Source organism: Nannospalax galili, unplaced genomic scaffold (assembly GCF_000622305.1).
Source record: "Nannospalax galili isolate Female #2095 unplaced genomic scaffold, S.galili_v1.0 scaffold155, whole genome shotgun sequence".
In the NCBI taxonomy this organism is placed as follows: Eukaryota; Metazoa; Chordata; class Mammalia; order Rodentia; family Spalacidae; genus Nannospalax; species Nannospalax galili.
Genome location: NW_008339923.1, coordinates 6,753,791 through 6,777,804, shown reverse-complemented (window position 1 = coordinate 6,777,804; position 24,014 = coordinate 6,753,791). Strand labels below are relative to the sequence as shown.

The following is a 24,014-nucleotide window of genomic DNA, read 5'->3' as shown; positions in this document are numbered from 1 at the left end:
AATCACACTAATGCTTGGACCATTCTCAGAACCACCATCTTCCTGTATTACAATGTCTTAACACCAAAAGATTATTGACTTTGCAGATCAGGTATTTGAATTTGAGGTGTATGTGTACGTGCATGTGTGTGCGAGTGTGTGTTTCTGTGTGTCTGTGTGTGTGTTGCAAATTAGTCACTTTCAGCCTCAGTATCTTCTTTAGATGTCATCAATTATATTAACACCTCTTAAAGCTATTTTAAGGATTATTGGAATTGATGCATTTTATAAACAAAGCAATAGAGGGGAAACAAGGTACATTTAATATATTAAATACATTAACGGTCATCTCTAGGCTTAGGTCTGGACACTGAGCAATAACAGCATGCCTAGGGATCCCTCAGTAGCCCGCATTCCTCTTGACCAATCAACGACTGACTGAGGTGTAATTAATTCTTCCTATTCCTTCATGTCAGGCCTCCTTCCCCTTGCTACCAATCCTCCCCAGGTACATGGAGAACACAGCCCTATCCTCCTGTCAGAGTTGACTCCGTGACTGATGTCTCTATATCAATCCCTTTATGGATGGGATTAGCCGCCTCCTGTGAAGCTACAACAGCCATCTCAACCATTCTCCCTGGCCTGTGTGTGCCATTGTTTTGATGGAGACTGAAGATTTCAGTGACTTTAAGGTTATGGACGAGACAAGTACACATCAGATTCCATCAGTTACCACATCTCTAGCGTCCTTCCCCTTGCTACCAATCCTCCCCAGGTACATGGAGAACACAGCCCTATCCTCCTATCAGAGTTGACTCCGTGACTGATGTCTCTATATCAATCCCTTTGGGGATAGGATTAGCCGCCTCCTGTGAAGCTACAACAGCCATCTCAACCATTCTCCCTGGCCTGTGTGTGCCATTGTCTTGATGGAGACTGAAGATTTCAGTGACTTTAAGGTTACGGACGAGACAAGTACACATCAGATTCCATCAGTTACCACATCTCTAGCAGGCACTCATTGTATACTTAACAGCTTGTTACTTATTCACAAGGAAAATTCTGCACTGAGTCTATCTTTGTGCAAATGGCCTTTCCAGTTTGACCCCGAAACTGGGAGGTGACCTTCATTAGGCACACAAGTTTGAATCACTTCCCCTGAAACACCAAGAAAAAATTCTGATTACCATGACTACAGTGTGTATCTGCTGGAAGAAAGGTCAACTCTCCTCTCCCAGCAGACTCTCAGGACATTTTAGATCAGGACCCCTTTTTTGGGTTTCCAAAGTATCCCTTAACTCTTCTCAGCAGGTGATACTTCAGTTTGACTCTCCCATGGAGGGAACATGATGCCTTGGTTTAGTGCGCTTCCTTATAGAATGCCTGGCACACAGCAGCTCTGTGAACAGGCGAGTGAACAGGTAAAGCTGCATGCATGTAAGGAATACTGATCACTAATCCTGGTTATAATTCCCCTTCTCAACTCATGTTTCTAAGATTCTTTGCAAAACCTTCAGGACCCCTGATATTTACTTCTTCCACATGTTAGAAAAGGGGCATCTTTTACGAGGGTCTCTTCAGAACAAGTGGGGTTAGTACTCAGCCTCGGGATACTGCCTTAGAGTACTGAAATTGAACTGCTGCTCCTGATCACTCCAAATTGCTGTTCTAAGTTTCCCTGCCCAAGACATTGCTTCCAGACTTAACCCAGTACATTACTCTAGGTGGTCAGAGTATACCTCTACTTCTCAATCACTCTTCTCTATTGGGAAGCAGTACTCTGAGTCTACTGATGGGTCTAACCCTGTCTATAAGCTCTGTGAACCAAGGAAGCCCATTCCTTTCTGCTTCAGAAGGATGTCACAAAAAGTCATCTAGGAACATGGCTGACAGTACCATCTTACCTTGGGATTAGAGGGCCCCTTAAGAGTTGTACAGACTTTTAATGTTTATATACTTAATTTGCATGATCTTTAAAATAAGTGGTGTTTATAAACTGATGACACATCGTTTCATATCTAAATGGAAGAAGGGAGGTTTTTCGTGTAAAATTTGTCAATCCTATTTTTTTTCAACATAATTCAAATTATTAGTAAATACCTGAATAAATTATTATTCAGTGATATGTTTCCTTACACCCCCCACCCAAAAAAACTGTACTGGAGGCCAAAGGAGTAAACAGATATTAATGTGATTTTAGAAGGTCCGAGTGGGCACTGGGTGACAGTGAGTGGCCAACACAGTGAGTCTTCAGCTGTGTACTGGCTATGCAAAGTGCAGGGGACTCAGATGCTGTGGAGCCAGTGTTCCTTTACCCTAAACCTCTGCCTCCCAAAGTCACTGGCTATTGTTTGGAGAGCACAAGGCATTGCTTGTTCTCAGATGAGGAATCCAAAACAGAGGTGAAGGACTCTGCAAACCCTTCTCTCACGGTCTGAGCAGGTGAGACTGATAGCCCTGCGCTGGATTTCCTGCGAGTGGGACCACTGCCATCTGCTGTGGTGGTACATTTACACAAGTTGGCACAATGGACAAGAAGGTGAGTCTCGGCAGGCGTCCTCCGGTTGAACTACATCATTTGAAAGGTAAGGACTAGAAATTTCAATAACATTAGACCAGTAATACATTGCATTTTCTTCACAACAGTTGGCACACACAGCCCTCTGCTGAGGAGGAATAGTGCAGAGGTGCCACTCAGCACCACCCAGTCTAGAAACAGGTAGAATACGAGAGAGATGAGATGCAATAAAAAGCCTCAGTGAAAGACAGTCAAGGATGGGCTCTATTGTGTAAGATGAGTTCTCCAGTTCACAGGAGGTGAGGAAGATTAAAAATTATAATTTCAAACCTTGCTGGGTGATTCGCACCCCTCCCTTTCACATCTGAATTTCTATACAGCATGTTTTCTTGTTGTTAACTAGAGCTGAGAAGTCAAGGTCTTTTCATGGCTCACAGTGGCATATTGGAGCTTTTTTGAAGCAAGGCATAAATACCAATGGTGTTCCTGCATACACAGAATAAAATCTAATATCTTTTGAGCAATTTCTACTTCCTAAGTCCTATTTCAAGTACTTTATATGTATTATTAAATTTAAAAACCACTGTCCCAGGGCTAGAGAGATGGCTCAGTGGTTAAGAACACTGGCTGTTCTTGCAGAAGACCTGGGTTTGAATCCCAGCACCCATATTGTGGCTAAAAACTGTATCTCCAGTTCCAGGGGATCCGACACCCTCTTTTGTCCTCTGAGAGCACTGCACGACACAGGTGCACTTATACACATGCAGGCATAACACTCATTCACATAAAAAAAGAAACAAAACAATAAACAACCCACCATTCTATGAAATGAGTCCTACTGTTCTCCATTATACTGGATGGAGACTGAGGTACAGGGAAATACACTAAGCTGCCCAGTCACACAGCTAGTGGACCTGGACCGTGAAGCTGAGGGTAGTTTGTTTGTTCCCCCTTCCCTCCCTCCCTTTCTTCCTTCTTCCTTCCTTTCCTTCCTTTCTTTCTTTTCCTTCACAAGGAGGGCCTCATAGCAGCCAGGCTGGCTTCAAACCCACCATCCTCCAGGCTCAGTCTCCCAATTATAGGAATTAAGAGGCTGGAATTTGAACCGGGTAGTTTGTCTGTTCCATCCCAGGGCCTCAATGTGAATAACTTAGTAGGGTTCTAGGAGACAGGTGCATATCCTGTAGTTAGAAGAGGAAAATAGGAGAAAAATTTGTGTTGACCACACAGAAACAGCTTCTCTAAAAGTGGTTTCCATCAGGTCAGTTCCCTTTTTTAACATCTCTGTTGGCCTCTTGCTGACACATTTGAACCGGGTAGTTTGTCTGTTCCATCCCAGGGCCTCAATGTGAATAACTTAGTAGGGTTCTAGGAGACAGGTGCATATCCTGTAGTTAGAAGAGGAAAATAGGAGAAAAATTTGTGTTGACCACACAGAAACAGCTTCTCTAAAAGTGGTTTCCATCAGGTCAGTTCCCTTTTTTAACATCTCTGTTGGCCTCTTGCTGACACAATAAAATAGCCGGGCGTGGTGGCGCACACCTTTAATCCCAGCACTCAGGAGGCAGAGGCAGGTGGATCTCTGTGAGTCACTTCCTCAGGCCGCTGTTCCAAGTCCTTAATGGACACCTGTGTGTTTCAGGAGGCTTAATGTCCATCATGGAGTCAGTGTGGTTTGGTCCTATGGTTTTGGTGAATGGGCTTCATGCCTTCTTTGCTCCTCTTTTTTGCAACACCTTCCTGTTCCTGCAGCACCAGCTCAGCACTCAGCCTGGCTTTGGAAGCTGGGTATGTGCCAGGGATCCTGCGAGTTATGTGAGGGATGCAAGAGCCAGAAGAAAAGTATTCCTCACATTCTGGGGCCTTTTATTTTCTACTGTAGAGATAAGGCATAGCATAGGCCCTCTCACAGTAAGCAGAGTGATGAATGTCCTGGGACAAAGCAACTTCCCACTGAGGTACATAACCCTGGAGAAGGGAGTATGAATGGTTTTTCAAGAATTAATTCTCTGGTGCTTAAACTCTTTATGGCCTCTGCTGAAAGCTATCTACCCAAGTAGGAACGTGCTGTCATGGTCTAGCAAGACCTTTGCTCATAATGTGCCCTCGGGGCATTGTCCAGGTATAAGAACTACAGGTATGAAACAGCCAGAGGTTGACTTCCAGAAAGATAGGACTTCCCACCTTCCCTGAGACAGAATTGTTAGGGTCAAACTTGGTATTTTGGTTCACTGTGGGATGCTCTGAATCTAGGACTCCTGAAGCCCTGTAGGCTGCAATGCTTATCACTTTAGTGGAACAAGAAGGTCTTGCAGGAGCACCTGTTTCCTTACATTCAATCCAAAGATGATATAGTTCCAGTGTTTTCTTTAAGGTTTGGTCTGCTTTAATCTGTGTAAGGTGGTTACAATATATTTGATACATATCCCCAAATACTCATTTTAGTTATGTAGTTTTATTTCAGGAAATATATTGCCTGCAATTAACAGACTTAAATGCTTGATGAAAGTTTTTTTTTAAGTGTATGTGTGTATGTCTGTGTGGGAGTACGTGCACATGAGTGCAGTTGCCCACAGAGGCCAGAAGAGGACATTAAATCTCCTGAGCTGGAATTACAAGTGGTTGTGGGCCACCCAACATGGGTGCTGGGAACCCAACTTAGGTCCTGTGCAAGAGCAGTATGAACTCTTAACCACTGAGCCATTTCTCCAACCCCCCAAATTTTAATTAATTAATTTGTGTATGTATGCATGCATGTGTGTGGACACACACATGCCCCAGTATGTGTATGGAGGTCAGAGGACAACTTGTAAGATTTGATCCTCTCCTTCTAGCACATGGATCCTGGGGATCAAACTCAGGTTGTCAAGCTTGATGGCCCCCCCAAATTTTAATTAATTAATTTGTGTATGTATGCATGCATGTGTGTGGACACACACATGCCCCAGTATGTGTATGGAGGTCAGAGGACAACTTGTAAGATTTGATCCTCTCCTTCTAGCACATGGATCCTGGGGATCAAACTCAAGTTGTCAAGCTTGATGGCAAGTGCCTTTACCTGCTGAGCCATCTCGCTGCTCCTTCATGAAAGTTTTAGATATAAACTGAAAATTCTCAAAGGGGTACATCATTTGGTCAAACTTTCTTTTGGGGAAGAGGAATGTTTGGGGGAACAGGACAGGTAATGGTAGACAAAGTGTGGAGGGCATTATAACTGATTGGGGTACCAGCAGGGAAATACTACTGAAGACTGCTTGTGCCTCGTGTCTGTTACCCTGATGGGGACTGAGGGTGGAGGATGAGTCGGCAGGTCTTGGTCCAGGTGGAATGTCCACTAGGAGTGACTTGTCACCATCTGGGAGGGGAAGGGGACATGCAAGGGATCCTCTTGTGAGTAAACAAAAATCTTTGGGGAAGAATTGTAGGTTTAGAGGGAAGAAGGCAGACATTAAAGACCAGTTCCTTTTACAAGTCCGTGCCTGGGCAAGTCAGAGGACGTGAACAAACACAAGGGGATGTGGTTGGTGATCTGAGGGGACCTAAAGCAGGAAGTGTAAGGTGGAGGCTCCTATAGCTGTGGTTCAGCCTTTGAAAGGAGAGGGGGCAGGGGTACTGGCAAGTGGGATGAGAGGAAGAGAAGGAGCCCAGCTAGTAGAAGGTGGAATTCAAGGACCTGCTGAGTGTCCTGTGTGTTTCAGACATGTCAGTGTCCAGAGAAGAAGGAGGGAATCAGCTCTCAAGATACAGGAATATGTTGGACACAAATAATAAATATCAGTGAGTAGATAATGCACCATACTGATTAAGAGAAGGAAACTTATGAAACCAGGGAGATCGTTCAGTTTGTAAAAAGTGCTTGTCTCTCAACCTCGATGACCTGAGTTCAATCCTTGGAACCCATGTGAAAAGCTGGATGCAGGTGCACATCTGTAATCCTACCACTCCTATGGCAAGGAAGGAAGTGGAGACAGAATTGGCTAGAAGTTTGCTGGACAGTTCGTCTGGAGCAGACAGCACAGCAGAAACAAGACACACCCCACCTTGGCAAGTCAGTAAGTACCAGATCCCACAAGTTTTCCTCTGACCTCCACAGATGCACCCCTCCCCCAATAATCTAAACGAATAAAGAAGTCGTTTTATTATTACAGTAGCAAGGAGCCCTCAAGGAAAAGGCTGGTCAGGAGAATAAAATCTCTGGCCTGGATAAAGACCCAACTTTCCATTTACACTGGTCATAGGACCACCCCAGGAAGGAGGGTTCACCTTAACTCATGCTGAAGATGAGCAGAATCCCTAGTGCATTAATGAGATGGTGAACTTTTTCTGCCTGGAATCCCTGCCCCTTAGCACCGTGCTTATGGAAGGGGTAACAGATATAAGCTCTAAGTCTGTCTGCTTTTCTGAATTCTTTCTTTAAAATTCTTCTCCATGTGGATGCTAGTCCCCCATGTCTGACCTTCATGGTTTCATAGCTTTTTTCCTTCTCCCCTCCATTTTCCTCCTTAGGGCAGCTGCTGAGATTTATAGTTCTCCTATCCTGACAATTTCATCTTACGTTTGAATAAAATTTTCCTAAAGCTTCCATTTGAGCCCATTCTTAAAAATTCTTTTACGAATGAGGCTAAGAACCCTTTGGAGGAAGGAACTCTGTTCTCCCTGTATCATAATTTATGAGAGAGAGAGAGAGAGAGACAGAGACAGAGACAGAGAGACAGAGAGAGACAGAGAGACAGACAGAGAGAGACTTTTAAACGTCCTCTGATACATTCAGGCCATCTGAATGGTTTGTTGGTAGACTTGCTGAGATACTATCCAGGCAGGGTTAAGTCTGTATCCAAAGGTCACAACAATGTGGCTGCAGGTGATGGTTCAATACAGCAGCACATGGAGCCTCAGGGCAGACTTAGCTACCATGGCCAGAGTGGGACCTATGGCTCCTTAGACCAGTGACAGGTCCAGGTGAGTTCCAGGTCTAGGCTAGGCTGACTCAGGAACCTGCTTAAAATTATATACAAAGATGAGGACTGCCCTGGAAGACAGCTGTGATATGAAGGGACACTCTGACCATCCCTAGTGCTTTGTCTACATCAAAGACTCCAAGGGCTTTTGGGGAGAATGGGGAGGATTTAGGACCAAAAGGGTGAGCAAACATGGAAACAAACACAGATCACCTCCTAAGCCCGGTGCCGGGAGCCATGCTGCGTGCATTCTCTAATCACTATGGCAATGGTTTGAGGCAGAACTCACACTTAGTAAGATTAGTAAAGGGCCCAGCACACAAAGGGCTTTGCTAGGGCTGCAAAGGAGTCAGTCGCACAGCTGAGATTCCAAGTGAGGCCAGTCCACCTCTGCTGTTGTTATTCTAGTGTGACCTGGGGCAGTTCAAGATCAGGAGCCCTGTCTGTACACATGACTACAGAGATGCTGAGAATGATTGCTGATGGTGTGGTCTGGGAGTCACAGTGGTGGTAGAAGAACAGATGGAAGGGGAAGACCTAAGATGACAAAGCTACAGGAAAGTCAGAGTACTTAGGCACTAGCCCAGCCTCGGATTTGATGGGCTCTTTGGCCACAGGTTGGTTTCACCAGAACAGGAGACTACCTAAGGTCTAATGTGGAAAAAGCCAAGCTTGAGATATAATCATTAACCTAAAGCTCTCACTACACACATAAAAGTGGCCCTAAATTTTTGATCCATTATTGTTCCTGTTGCTGCTGGCGATAATCTATATTAATATTTTAAAGTCAGTTATTCAACAGTTAGAGAATTAGACATCCATTTAGTGGCTTCTGAATAAGTTCTTATTACAAAACTTTACATGATTTTTCAATATGATACTGCCATAACACTTATACCCATAATTTCATATTTAGTATCTTTTCATTTCTGCAGAAGCGACATGTAAAAGGTGAAATCTGCCACAGCGCCTTACGGACTGAAGTGATAATGGGGCACAGAACACAGCTGGCTTCTGCATTAATCACTCTTAACATCACTTATTTCACAGATGCATTTGCTCTCCCCTGAGGCTGCGTATGGTAAAATGTAGAATTTTATGAATAATTTTTGGTTTCAGCTGCAGAAAAAGAGACGTGAAAGTGAGATGGCTGGGTGTGTAGGGGCTGATTTGTTCATTTTCCTAAAGTTAAGGCTCTCTCAAGAAAACTACCATTTCAAAGAAACAAGACAGATCAATGAATGAATGAGAGGCAAACACACATAGATTATTTGATGATGGGGTAAACTTGGAAACTTGGCATGTTCACCCCTAAAAAATTATTCCAGATGCACTCAAATGTAAACTTCTAACTGTTTAGATGCAATATGTGCTAATAAAATCCTAGAGATCTAATACTCATTAGAAAACTAATGTTTGTTACTGTCACACCACATATAGTATATGGTGATTTAACTCCCTGCATGGTTTGGTTGAAGAAATTCCATCTATAACAATGCTGGTACAGACTCAAAAGAGTTCTTCAAAGTGATATAGTATTCTAAGTTATAAAGAAACTTTAGAAAAATATTTTCTATTTGTAAATCAGAAACAGGATAAGACTGGTCTGATTATGTTCCTAGGAAATTTGTTTTGGAAAGGTGTTAATAAATTACTGCTGAAAATCCTTAAGATCTGTTTTGCTTCCTTTGTGTCACTAGGTACGGGTCAGGGTGGAGACTCCCCTGTGTAATTCTCATCCAAAGAATCTCTTTAGATAAAGTTTGTTGGGAAGATGTTATTTGGATATTTGGCATTAAGTTGTCTGTACTTCCATGTAGCCTGCTTTTAAGCACCCATGAGGGAAACCTTCAGAATATCATCACTTGAGGCTGTATCCTTTGCTATTCTTAGAGTTGACTGGAAAACATGCTGGTTCCAGCTTGTACTAAAGCTGAATGTCTCTTTGAAATTTATCTTTGTTTAAAAGTGATGAAAATCTTCGAACATTAAAGGGGAGTAAAGGATGTGGGTGAAACCCCCTGTGGTTCTCAGTGGTGTGTCCTTCTAGAAGGAAGCACTAACAGGTGTGGAATGTATTGTTTTCATGACACTATGTGTGTATGCACTGTGCTTTGGATGAGCCTGATCTGAGAACCTCTGCCACTGAGAGATGCAACTTTGGACCTGGTAGCATCACAGGGTAAGATGGAGCAGTAACCAATACTGACAGGCATGTGCACTTGAACATGTGCACTTGAACCCTACAGTCTATACTCTAAGTAACCATTCTTCAAGGTCTTTTGGAGGGGGAGCCTGGGCCTAGTTACTGTCACAAAACATGCCTGTATATAGAGGGAATTTTATGGCCTACCTTCAAAGATTATGCCCATGCCACATGAGCAAAGCATAGTTATGAGTGAAATCAGTCACAGAGAGCTGCTCACATAACTTGGCATTGGAGTGTCCCAGATAATTTCTGGGAACTCCATCTACATGGGCCATCGCTTGAATTTTGATCTTTTTGAACTAGATTCAGGCTTGTTCTAGAATCATGCCTCCATAGCAGCTAAACAAACACTTTCAGCTTGCAGTGGACCACTGTGATCAGGAAAGCAAAGGCTTGTACAGTTCTTGACATGGGAGGCAGCTTGGCATAGGTAAACAAGGCAGACCTGAGTGAGGCAGATACAGATTGAGCTACCAGTGAGCAACTCTAACGCAGGAAAAAAATTGAAGGGTTGGCGGGTTGTGTGTGGCAACAATCTGCTCTACGAGGCACAGTCGGTCACTGCTTCTGCAGCGATCCCAGTTTCCTGAACCCTGGCACAGTCTGTATGTGCAGGGGAGCTGGGAGGAGGCTCGGGAGAAGGTGCTGGAGCCTCAGAGCTTCAGAAGGGAGGAACAAGACAGATGTCTGCAACACAAGAGCCTCCTGCTGGCTAAGACCCAGAACATTCATCAGTGTTGGTCCCCAAAGAGACCTCCCAGAAGCCAAGTCTAGGTACTTGTGCATGCTGCAAAGAGAGGAGGAGAGAGGAGGCAATCAAAGAGGAAAAAAAATGGCAGCTTTCAGGATGGAGTGGGTTGGCAACCCAAAGGACCTGGCTGCCTTCTGTCAAGAACAGAGAGAAAAAAACCTGTATTCATATGCTTCAGGGGTTACTGCCAAAGAAATAAAGGCTTTCGTTAGTCTCCATCTTCTTTAATTAAGCTTTCCTCAGTACACAAGTGGGATCCTCTTTTATTTAACAAAAAAAGAGAATAAATCTAATAAATGAATAAAATAGAGATAAATTGGCTCCCCAGACATAGCTGAAAGCAGGCTCTCTCAAATGTTCACTGGCAGTGTGGGGCCAGCATCAGGAAATTTCTAGCAGCAAACTTCAGATGAGAAGACAACAGACAGAGAAAACTATATTGGCCCTCACTTTTTAACCCATCAAATGGGGCAGAGAAACAGTTAAGTGCAGTCCCTGGTTCTAACGTTGCAGCAAAACCACAAGCTAGTTATCCTGGCTACTACCCATCAGTAAATGCCACACTGTCCTTCTAAGGTCACTGGTTCATTCATGACCCAGTGCTGAGCCCGATCTCTGGTAGGGACACAAAAACAGTTGTCCAGATTTGGATGGCCTTGCTTTGCAAGGGTCCATGGTGTGGCGGCTTGGGAAAGCCAGCATTGTGGAACACATAGGAATTTCATTCTAACTCAATCCTTTCAAAGGGCTGAACCTGGAGAAACAGTATGACCTTATACAGCTACAGCTTTATTTCCCTGTGAAACAAAATGACCCTTAGGAGAGCAAATATGTCTTATGTTGATTCTTTCCCATCTTATTACATTAGGAATGTTAGTCCACAGTTGGCTGTCACTTTTCGCCTACAAGATTTGGGTTATCTTGAAGGGATGACGGTCACTCAAACACATGTCTTAAGTTCCAATCATTTCTACTAAACAATTCTAAAAACAAAGGAGGGGTAGACTGTGAGATTTAAAAAAGGTTTTACCAATTCTAAAAGAGTCTGAGCCAGGCGTGGTGGCACATGCCTTTAATATCCCAGCACTCGGGAGGCAGAGGCAAGTGGATCTCTGTGAGTTCAAGGCCAGCCTGGTCTACATAGTGAGTTCCAGAACAGCTGGGGATACAGGGAGACCCTGTCTCAAAAAGACCAAAAAAAAAAAAAAAAAGTCTGAACCTTTTTTTATTTCAGTTAGGCATATGTCTAAATTCCTCTTAAAGACTTAAAAAGCATTTATTTGACATTTTTAGATTTTAAATGTAAAAGAGATCATGCAGCACATGTCTCTCTGTGCCTGGCTTATTTCATTTCACATGACATTCACTATTTTCATCTGTATTATCACAAGTGAGAAGATTTGTAGGTCTTTGTGAGGACCAGTCACATCCCTTACACACACACACACACACACACACACACACACACACACATACACAAAGATCTGTATATCCACTGATCAATGCTTAGGCTGTTTCCATATCTTGGCTATTGTGAACAGTACTGCGACAATCATGGATTGTACATTCAAAATAGATACAAGATAGGATCTTAAGTGTTCTTCCCACAAAAGAATGCTAAACATCTGGGATGATGGACAGACTAATTACCTTAGTTTGATCATTCTATAACAAATGTGTGCATTGAAAATCATGCTATATTCTATAAATATATCAAAATAAAGTAAAAATATAATAAAAAATAAAGAACATTTGGGAACATGCCTGACAAGATTATCATCATCTTCACAATTTTCTGTCCCAATTAGGGTCTATTATTTGAGGAGCACACTTCTGCTTTTGATATCCATAAGTGCATAGGAGGATATGGCTTAATAGATTTTGGTTTTGGGGTTCCCTTTTAATTTAAACATGGATTTACATGTTCTCGGTGCTAAGGAGCACAGGGCTGAGAGATGTCTATGAATCTGACCATTGGTCAGTTAGGCCAATATCTTAATAAATTCATTTTGTTAAAGGAATTTTCTGGGTAGACTGTTCACTAAGGACACTCATTCTATCTAAGACCGCCATAAATGAGTGTTAGAGGCAACTGGTCTTGCACAAATATGGCAGGAATCCTTAGTTTTGTAAGGAAACACTGTGTAGAGATAATATTTTTATCCCGGTCTCATCCTTTGACATTTTTAGATTTTAAGTGTAAGTAAACTAAACTAGTTCAAAACTAAAGAATACTCCATCTCACTAGGTAATATTTCTAAGTAAATCTCAGATGGGACATAACAAATGAATCCATAACATAACCTTCAACCCACTGATTATGCAGGAACAACTTAGCCAGGAAAAACAATATCAACAATAACTGAGAAGTTGTACTTAAAGTGCGTGGCATATCAGCGCTCAGAACAACAAAAACAGAAGCTGCCGAAGGCTGAGTTTTTCATTTGAAATGAAAAGTTCTTTCAATTCTACTGAGAAATAATTTCAAGTGGTCATCTCCATCTGGAGGCCAGCACACAGGAGATAAAGCAGCACGCAGGAGATAAAGCTTCTTTACAGAGTGTGCAGAACTTGCACAGGTGCCCTAAGAACTCTCCACTTCAAGAAGGGCTTGCCTGGGAAAGCTAAGAGACCGCTTCACCGCTTGTTATTTACTGCTCTAGAGGCCTGGAGGAGATTTGGAGCTGGGAATGTATAAACCAGATTCATCTTTTTGAAACACACACAGCAAGTGAAAGAAATGCACAAGAAAACCAGATTCCCACCAAATAGGAGGACATCCCTGAACGATTCCCTCTGCGAAGTGGTGGGTGAGACTCTGTAAATATTTTCACTATAAACCTTCACTCTATGTTATCATTTTCACAGTGAAATTTGCCTCCAGATGCAAATCTCCCCTTTTCAAATTATGGACAAGAATGGCAGACAAAGCTACTTCAATGAGGTGTGTGTGAGGGGGTTGCAAACCTGGTGTAAGCATTAGCTTAATGAGTTGGGCTATTTCTAAAGACATACCTAAAGAAAAGTGTTCCTAGGAACAGGAGCTGAGCATCCCTTAACTGTAGAAAGTAATAGCCAGGGACACTGGAGATGTGATATCTAAGTATTTCCCAGGAAAATGAGGCTTTGTGGGGTTAGCAAGACTTATTCTCTCCAGCTGGCTGAATATGCTATGTGACTGGTGTATGTAACTTCTGATTCATTCGTTTATTCACTTGTTCTTGTATTTCTATTGAGTACCTGTATTGTGTGGGCCACAGACTAGGCAGTTGGTACAACTTGCTGAATGGATTCTGCCATCCCTTTTTCTAATGTCTTGGTTCTGAAACAACCTCCCGCCAGGGCCTTTGCATTTATCTAGGCTGTGGGCATAGAATGCTCCTACTAGGCTTTGCCCAGCCCTGCCTGATGGACACTCGAATTTCTACTGCAAACCACTACTTGGCTTTGGTTTTCTAGATCTATTTATGTGCTCTCTGCCAGTGTGTCTTGATGCCATCGAGCATGACATACAGTATCAAAGTCTCTGAGCATAAACGGCAGATAAGGAGAAGGTCCTGAGACACAGAGCCCGTCTCTCTCCAGGCAACAGTGTCTAAGGATTGCACCAAGGCTGCTTAAAGTATGTAGTTCAGGTTTCCTCATCTGAGAGAAATCGAAGTTCAGGTCTCTAGAGTTTACTAATGAGCACTTTGGCTTTTACTACCTAATTAGTGATGCCTACTCTGTGGGTTCAGTATATTTTTAAGGCCAGTGAAGGAAGATGTTATTTTATAAATATTTGCACGGTATCTATCAGCCTCTACATGCTGTGGCATCCACCTTTCTAATCACGAAGCTCTACTATTTCTTGATAGTGATCAACAGCTGACGAGTAAATGACATTTATATGTGTGGATTTAATGCTCACCATGGCGTCTGGCAGGGACAGTATGGTGAGGTGCTGATGAGCCTTGATGCCAGAGTTCAAGGGACTGCTCTTCTGTTTCCTTGGCTTCCTCGTCGGGAATATGTCACCACTAATACCTGCCCCCACAGTCATGCAATGAAGTGATGAGTTATACGTAGGTGTGAGAACACTGACACATCCAAAGCACTCGCTGATTATTAGCTACCAAACCCTAGGTCTCCCTGAAAGCAATTCAGGAGGCTCAGGTAACTTCTCTGTGGCAGCCAAAGATTCGAACACAGACCTTCTGACTGCAGTACATGTGGTATTTCCAAAGCAGGCTATTTTTAAGAAATAACTGTCATCCCTGAGACCTGTCCTTTTTATCACCGAGATTTTTTTTCCTAATATAAATACTAAAACAGTAGAAAAGTCAGCAAAACATAAATCTTTGGGAACAAATGTAAAATAACAACTGACAAACAGGAAAACCCAGACCTTGGCTGGCCATGGTTCAAAATACTAAAGACTAAAATACTATTCTAGGACCTTTCAACTTGAAATCAATTTGAATTCATTTTAATAATAATTTCTTAATATTATAATCATACAAATGTTGATACTTCAGGCAATTTTAGTTAAGACATATACTCTGATACATCACAGAACACTTGCTTTTTATACCATGTTGTAGTGAGAAGCATTGTTAGTTGGAAGGGAGGAGCTGGATCCCACATTCACTGTGTTGGATTAGCCATGTGGTTTTGAAGAGTGGCCATGCAGTACAGGCCTAAGAGCATCAAGCAGAGCCCCTTTCTAAAGTGAGACCTTCAGTGCACAAGTGACTCTGGGAAAGGCTTGCTTAGAAGGGAGGAAGAGGTACAGGGTACAGTTGGATAGGAAGGATAACTTTTTATGTAGAAGGGATGAAACCCAGGACCTTGCTCATGATGGGCACATGCTCTACCACTGAGATACAGCTCCAGTATGGGAAGAATAACTTTCAGGTACTAAATCACAGTAGGTTGACTATGGTTGACAAGTGAATATTTGAAAATAGCCAGTAAGGACTCAGAAAACTCCCAACACAGATAAAGACTGTCTAAGGTGATAGATATACCAGTCTCCATGACCTGAATAGCACACATATATTAAAATGGTATACAGCAGTACCCCATAAGTGTGCAATTATGTGTCAATTAGAGATAAACCACATGGATGGAGAGATGGTTCAGTGGCGGAGAGAACTTGTTGCTCTTGCAGAGGGCCCATGTTTGGTTCCTAGCACCCGTGTCAGACAACTTACAACCTTCTGTAAGTCTAGTCCTGGGATATCCTACACCCTCTTCTGGTCTCCATGGGTACCAGGCACACATGTGGTGCACATAAATACATGAGGCAAAATACTCATACACATAAAAACATTCTTTAAAGGCTTCAGAGATGGCTCAGCACTTAAGAGCACTAGCTGCTCATGTAGAACACCTGGGTTTGGTTCCCAGCACCCCCACGGCAGTTAACAACTGTCCTAACTCCAGTTTCAGGACATGCAACACCCTCTTCTGACCTCTGTAGGAAATGCATAACACAGGTGGACCTTCATACACATAGGCAATACACTCATACACATAAAATAAATGAATAAATGAAATATTAAAATTTTTAATTATCAAAAAATTAAAAAAATATATACATGCAAAGTCAAAAAACCAAAAACAAGAAAAGAAAAAGTGAAAGTCAGGAAGAGGGACACTGCTGGTAAACCACACCCACTATAGATTTGCAAGTTTTATTTCATACTTGCTTTACATTATCTTTCTCTATGTTGGCTAAAGAAAGACTCTTCTGAAGTTAGTTTTCAAAAAGAAACTCAACAATGAAGCAGCTTTGTTCAGGTCCCCTGCCTGCCCACCTCGAGGCTGGCGGGTGCTCTCCCCAGTCACTGTAAAGAGGTCTTTAATGTTCTCCATCCAACCTACTGCCCACACTGTCTCCATGGGTTGCACCTTGACTGTGAAACATGATCAATTCTGAGTAAGCCCAGCTACCTACAAACTCTCTGCTCCCCCTGTGAGCCTTACATTTGAAATCCCATTCTGCCCTGGCTCTAAATGCTGCAGTAAATAATCCTTCTTCTTTGTTTCTTTGATTTGTTAAGTCATCAATCTTGCATGATACATCTGTACTCATATCTGGTCATTCAGCTGCGATAAAACTAATACTGGGTCATTAATCTATTAGCTTCCAGACCAAAAATAATCAGAAAGTGGCCAGGAAGAACATACTGAAAAACAACACATCTGGCTTGAATTAGATCCTTTTAATCTTCAGAAATATTACCATAATCACCAAAGGTCAAAGCCAGGTGCTGATGGAAAAGTCAATACATTTGAGGGGATTTTTTTTTTTTGAGTGGGGGAGATGGGAAGAGACTCAGTAAAGAAATTCATGATACATCCTTTGTATTGTAGAAACTTGGTAAAAATTCTGTATTACTATGTATTTGGAATAAAATTAGTTGTGAGTAAACTGGGCTACTCATGCAATTTCATAGGCTCTTGCTGTGAATAAGCTTTTACATTATGTCAGTGTAAAACATGGAGGGAGAAAGCAAGGAGAGATTTAAAACTTGCATCTACCATTGTGACTTCTTAAAAATGAGGGTGGGTGGTCCATGAACATATTCCAGTTGTTCATGCAAATAACCAGACTATCTTCTGTCCTTATTACTATGCATCTGTGGCCACTGGTTCCATGATGCTTGTGGCATACATTAGAAAGGAGAGTCTAGCTTTTTAATATGCATGTCATGGTCTGAATATGTTTACTCCCAATAGGAGGTAGGCAGTAGGATAGATGTCAGATTATAGATATCCATTTGGTTTCCCTGCACCTGTACCTTAAGCAGTGGCACAAGTACTACCAGTCTGGGGAGTTACTCTACATGACAGGCAGATTAGGGGTCCTACAGAAGAATTTCACTTGCCAGTCCTTAGCTACCTATGGTACTTTTGCTCATTAATACTTGGCAATCTGAAGGCTGCTCAAGAGGGCTACTGAGCAGGTATCACTCAAACTCATCCAGCACTGGAATGACTTTTCCAGGACTGCTTTCTGTTAGGATAGGAATCTTACCTAACCTTGTAACAAAGTTAGTCTTATTGTTTGAGACCATTTAACAAGATCTCAAGCTTGTTTACAATGTAAACAATCTTACTAGGCCTTGGGCTCCTCTTGTAACAAAAACATATAGCTTTAATCCCCCGTGATCCTTCTTTGCCCCTGTTCCAGAATAATGTGTGTGTCGGTATATGTTGGGAAAATATCAAGCACTGATACAGTTGGAAGCAACAAATTATCCTGTTTATGTTGCAAACAATGGGTGGCACTAGATTGATACCATCTATTTGTGATTGTGCTTGCTGCTTGCTGTTCTGGGTCATAGGGATCAGAAAGGGAAAATCCTCTGGTAAGACAAACTTCCTCACCCCATTCCCATGACATGCTAGAAGTACTGTTGCAATAAATTCAGAGCAAGTCCTTTGTTCAAGATGATAGTTTTAAGAGAAATCTGAAAGACCAAGTTCTCAGAACAGATAGGGCTCACTCCCGGTTTTAACCAATGCCAATGGGTCAGGCTATCTTTGTTTGGGCACTGCTGTAATGTGGCATCTCCCCATCACACTGCACAAAGTGGGTTTGCTAGTGATATTTTCCTTCAGAGAATAATCTCCCCCAGGGAGGTAGGCATGGAGAGAATCAATCCAGAGAAGCCTGAGGGGAGTGGAGGATATGTAGATCTTGGGGGTTTCAATCTCTATTTTAGCTGGCTTTTTAGTCATGGTACTCTTAAAAATTCAGACAAGATTTAATTTTCTGTTCATGCTGTCCATGAAAACACTGAGTGCTGATCAAGTTGTTAGGTAGATAAGCTCAGGAGCAGTTTGGATATTTGACAACCAAAATTTCACATGCATTATGAAGAATGACAAGTTCCAAGTGACCATCAATGTTTCTAAATCAGATGCTGACATCTGCTTCAGAGCACTTGAAAAGCCACTAGAATGAATGTCAAAGAATTAGCAATAGGCTCTTCTAAAAGCACCAATGAGTTCATCTTGGAGCCAGCAGGGTCCAGAAAGTGCCAAGAATCAAACTCAGTGCTCCTTGTTCCTGTATGACTGTGAGAACCTGTGCCAGGCAGGGCTTTCCAAGGTCCTGGCAGCCTCAGTGTAGGGATGGCCTGTGCCAGCTTCACACTGGGCACACTACAGAAGAATCTGTATCTGCCTAGTTACGTGACTTTGGAAAGAGCAATTACTGACTAAATATGTCACAGAAAAGGAAGATATTTGGAGTTCAGGCAGATTATCATGACTTGGGTACAGAGTCCCTGGTTACATCGTCAGACTATGGACTGTGCTTGGGGTATCACTCAGGGTCTCCATGCAGCTGTGCCCGTGATAAGACATGGCTTTATCATCTTCATCTCAGACACACCTAGAGCTTTCACCCCAAGCACTGCCCTCCAACACTACCATAGGTAATAGTCAAATGTGGCTACTTGTGTGGATATTGAAATGCAAAATCTGGTTTCTATTTATGTTTGTAGTATCTACATTTCAAGTACAACCATCCCTTCCTCCCTAGTGGATTAGAGGTAGGACCCTCTGAGGGTACATCTGCAGGTGCTCAAGTCTCCTGTATACGAAGGTGTTGTATTTACATATATCCTCTGTATACTTTAAATCAGCTCTGTAAAATTCGTAATCCAAAGCAAAGGCTATGCAAATAGTTTTCATACTGTATTGTTTAGGAAATAATGGCAAGATGAAAAGTTCTGAACATGTTCAGTACACTTTTTTTTTCTGAAAATATTTCCAGTTTGTGCTTGGTTGATCTGTGGATGTGTGACCAACCCATAGACAACTGATTTCTCTGCCCTTTTTCTAGGATATAATACTCGTCCAGTTTGAATTTTAGATGTTCTGTAAAGGCCTTAAGGTCCCAGCTTGGTACTGTTGGGGAAGGGATGGGTGGGATCTTTAAGGAGAAGAGCATAACATGGGGTCATAGGTCATCAGGGGTATGTCCCCAAATAGGATATTGGGACCCCAGTCCTCCTCCTTTCCCTTTTTGATTCCCTACCATGAGGCTGGCAGCTTCTTTTCACCACTCATCTGTATGATGCATGGTGATCCTTAGCAACAGGATCAATGAAACACAGACTAAAACCCTTAATACAGCCAAATGAACCTGTCCTCTTTAGAAGTTGACTATCTTATGTATTTCGTTATAGTATCATAAACCTAACACAAATATATCACCAGAAACAATGATGAAATTATTTTTTAAAAGTTGAGGGAATGCATGTTCCTCAACCCTGTTTGGTCTTCTCTGTGCTTTAGCACTTTGGATCGTCTCATGACCATGCACTAACTCATCCCTTAGGATGGCCTCTCCATAAAACTTCAGCTGCCTCATGATCCTCACTATTCACAGATGACCACCTCATGTGCCACAGACAAGATTACCTGCAAACAACTGCCATGAGCTCCCAGCATTTCCTCCAACTTTCCTTTGGTTTCCTTTACTCAAAAGGACTTGCCAACTGCCTTCTACCCGACAGCACTAATTTCCTGCTTCCAGGTCTCCACTCACAATGGCTTTTCTTTTGTGAGTCCTCCTTTTGATCTCACCTTGGTCACAAAAGTTTTGGGGCTCTCTCTATCATATACACATAAACATATATGTATATACAGACATTTGCAAGAGAGAGACATTTAAAATAATATACATTGCAAATATCAGACTAATTCCAAAAGCATACAGACCGAATTCAGCAATGAATCAATGAACACATTTCTTTAATGATCTCAACATGAACTCCTAAATAAATGGTTACAGTGCCAGAACTTCTGATGGGAAAATAATGGCATATGTGTTAATGGCTGAAAACACAAACTGCATGCAAAATATTTTCTGGAGGGAGTGGTAGGTATGAAATGATTGAGAACAGCAAGCCAGAAACTAAAGAAAGACATCACAGCTGAATTAAACGTACCTTGGGTAGCAATATAATGATTGGGTCGATGATAGCCCTAAAAAGAAATGAGAAAGAATATTTGATAAGGTGAAATTAACAAGTAGCACAGAAGTCACATGCTAACTCTGGAAAATACTGCATATGAATATCAACTGCTTCATCACTTGAAAGTTAAGTGGTCAGATCCAGGATATTTGAGTTTCTCTTAATAAGTGAGTGTATCAAATATAACTGCTTGGATGCTGGGCAGGAGGCATGAGTAACCTAATCATACACTACTGAGATGATAGATGAACGATAGCTGCTAACAACTATGGATTCTCTGAAATAGTATGACCATGACTCTCATTAAGGTACAAGTGGCTGGGAATGCACAATAGAATTTTACTTGTTTGGGAATGTTATTGCCAATGTTCCAAGAGCTTATCACATATTCTTTTATATCAGTATAGACAGTTCCATCACTAGCAATACTCAGGACCATTCTTAAACACGGCTATAGCAAGGGCTAGGAGTTTAAAGAAGCAGAAATTCTACAAGACCCCATTCTTTTAATCATGACCCTACAGGGAGCAGGAAACATTAAATTTGGGATCAAAGAAATTAGGAGGCAAAGATATTGTAGGATACATATCTGGACAAGATAAAAAGTTAATTCAGAGAAAGTTGCACCCAGTAACACACTGCATCATCATGGATCTTAATACTTTTCATTTCTGTCCCTTGACATTACCCTAAATACTGTCCCCAAAGATAGCTAGAAAACAGACAAAAGAAATTTGAAGAGAAAATACAGTTTTTCTAGACAACTTAAGTGCATATCTGCTATATTACGTTTGCTCTTAGAAATGGGGCAATGACAATGAATGATTTTTTAAAAAGCAGTACATTATGTTATACAACTAACCTGCTCCATATCCCAAATTATAGAATCATGAGCAGTATTAAACAGAATCCTTTGTGGAGTTATTAATTTCCTGTTAGTGATGAATCCCACAAGGGAAAGAAAACTAACTTAGTCTTTAAGTCTAATACCTAACAATGTCTTCATAAACTTCTGAAGTAACCTACAAAATCCCAGAATTTCCTGTGCTGCTAAACAGCACAGTTCCTCCTCAGTCCTCATCTATGTGACTTATCAGATGTGCAAACACCAAAGATTCCCTGAAAGCCCCTTCTTCACTTGTCTCCAGGATAGGACTCTGCTAGTTTTATTTCTCCTGACACTCATCGTCACTTGTCCTCACTTTCTCTGGTTCATTATTTTCCTTGATATTGATTTTGGAATGCCCAGTTCTTAGACTTTTCCTCTGTCTACATTCATTCTCAAGGACAACTGCTCTAGCCCTATGGCCTCTACTCTAATGACTCCTATTCTCTTATTTCCAGCCTAGACCTTTTCATTGAAATCTTCACATTTTGGTTGTCTGTCTGATACAATTAAATATCTAATGAATAACAACATATTCACAAGCATAAAACTAAACTCTTTATTTCATCTCTCCCCACCTCATAACTCTGCTCCATCAACAATTAGCTGATAAAGTGACAATTCCATCTCTTAAAAGTGACCCCCTTTTCCTCCAGGGCCCCATAGCCAATTTGTCAGCAAATCTCACTGGCTCAGCACTCAATATAGACTATGAATCTCACCACTTCTCCTACTCTATGGTGACTAGCTGGACTGTGCCACCATCCTCTTTCTCCAATTACTTCCCTTGCTTCTGCTCCTGCCTACCTAGTTTGTTTTCTTAGCAGCCAGGCCTCTGCTCATCCCATTCACAGTGAAAACCAAAGGTCTCACCATGCTTACATTATTTGAGCCCATCATTTCCCTCATCATTACTTAACCCTTCCCTACCCCTCCACACCATTCCACCAGCTCTTGTCCTTCTCTCTCAGTTCACTAGCCCAGCTTTACAACAGGGCTTTTGGGTAGGTTGATCCTCCCTGGTATCTACCTGGCTCAATCCTGTTTTCATTCCAGTGCCATCTTCTTGGGGGAACTTACTTCAGCCTCTGTATTCACTACTGAAGCTCACCTCCAAGCCCACCATTGGGCTATTATTTTACTCATTGTCCATGTCTCCCAGTTGGAACATCAGGTCCATTAGGACAGAGAGTTTCCTCATCTGTGTGCAGGGAGGGAGTCTGTCTTTAATCATAATTATTCAGTTATAATTTTAGCACCAAGACAGTGGCTGGCACATAGTAGATGCTCAAAAAGATATTTTTTATGTAGACAGGGAGGCCTCAAGTGTTGACTCTGCACTCTAGTAAAGGAAAATTAAAACTCATTTTTCATTTTAGTATTTTCTAGCTTTGCTCATGTTATTTCCTCCAGCTGGAAGGTTCTCTCTTCAGCATCTCTGCCCAGACACTGTGCAAAGCTTAGCTTGGGCTTCCTTTTCTATAGCATCTACTCCAAGCCTACTCACTCTGTTTGTCAGTATCATGCCAAACATTTGCTAGGTGCTTACTGTATTTTAGCATGTGCAGTTGCAGGATACAGAGCCAAGGAGGACACTATCTCTGTGCTCAAGGACCCTGATAGGCTCGTGGGAGCCAGGGCTGGTATGGGAACAGTTTCCAACAGCACTTCCCAGGGTAAGGTGTGCTCTAGTTGATTTGATGTAAAGGGGTTTGGAAAGACATTCAATATTTTAGCTTCTACATAGTGAGGTTGTATGGAGAAGGTATCACAAGTCTTGAGCACAATTAAGTGCTCTCATGAACAGAGGGATAAGTGCAATGCTGAACAGAGAATATGTGCAATGCACCTCAGGAAGAAATTCTTCTTTAAAAATCTGTCAAAACCAAACCAAGGCCTTTGAGCCTTGGACACATCCCTGTTTTCTGTTCTCTGGCCCACTTCTATCATTGGTAGTCCCTTTTTCTTCTCTTTCTTAATAAACTATCTCTGTTTCTATCATGAAATGAGGCAAAACAAACAAAAAATCTCCAAATCAAAATGGAGTGGCTATGATTTTGCCCTTTATTAATATGTTAGAATCTCCCTTCCTCCCTCCCCCTCCCTCCCTTTCTCCCTCCTTCCCTTCCCCGCTTCCTTCTCTATGTATATGCATGTATAGTGTATGTATGTTCATGTTCATGTGGATGTATGCACATGCATGTGTGCATGTATGTGAAGGCCAGAAGTCAACATTGGGTGTTTTCCTCACCACCTTGTTTTTTGAGACAGAGTCTCTCACTGAACCTGGCTGGCCAATGAGGTACTGGATCCACTATCTCCGCCCCCCTCCCCCCTCCCCCAGTGTTGGGGTTGTGGACATGTGCCATAGCACTTGGCTTTTATGTGAGTGCTGGGGATCCAAACTCAGGTCCTCAGCTTGTGTGGCAGGCACTTTACTGACAGAGCCATCTGCCCAGACCCCACAGGGTCTCCTTCAACAAATGAGATCATTTATCATGTCCATCCACCAATATGCTAAACAAAAGTCAAGCCTTTCCAATTAGCACTAAAATAATATTCTTATAGCTACTTTCAGAGAATTCTTTCCTAGAGATTGTTTGACTTGATATTTTTAGTAGTATCTCAGGCATATTTAACCAAGAAAATAAACCAATCCTCACACAGGCTGAATATCTCTTACCTGAAATACTCAAAAACATGAATCCTTTGGGTTTTAGATTTTGAAAAAAA

The 24,014-nt window shown here is 42.0% G+C and overlaps 1 protein-coding gene across 4 annotated transcripts in view; it reads right to left on the bottom strand.

Annotated features, from left to right (window-relative positions):
- The window catches only part of Ptprm (protein tyrosine phosphatase receptor type M), a 794,765-nt gene that overhangs the window by 75,435 nt on the left and 695,316 nt on the right, over positions 1–24,014 (bottom strand). For all 4 annotated transcript variants that reach the window (XM_008834659.1, XM_008834658.3, XM_008834655.3 and 1 more), the window contains one exon: positions 20,369–20,405. In XM_008834659.1, the coding sequence (XP_008832881.1) occupies positions 20,369–20,405 (37 nt within the window). The remainder of the gene's footprint in view (positions 1–20,368; positions 20,406–24,014) is intronic.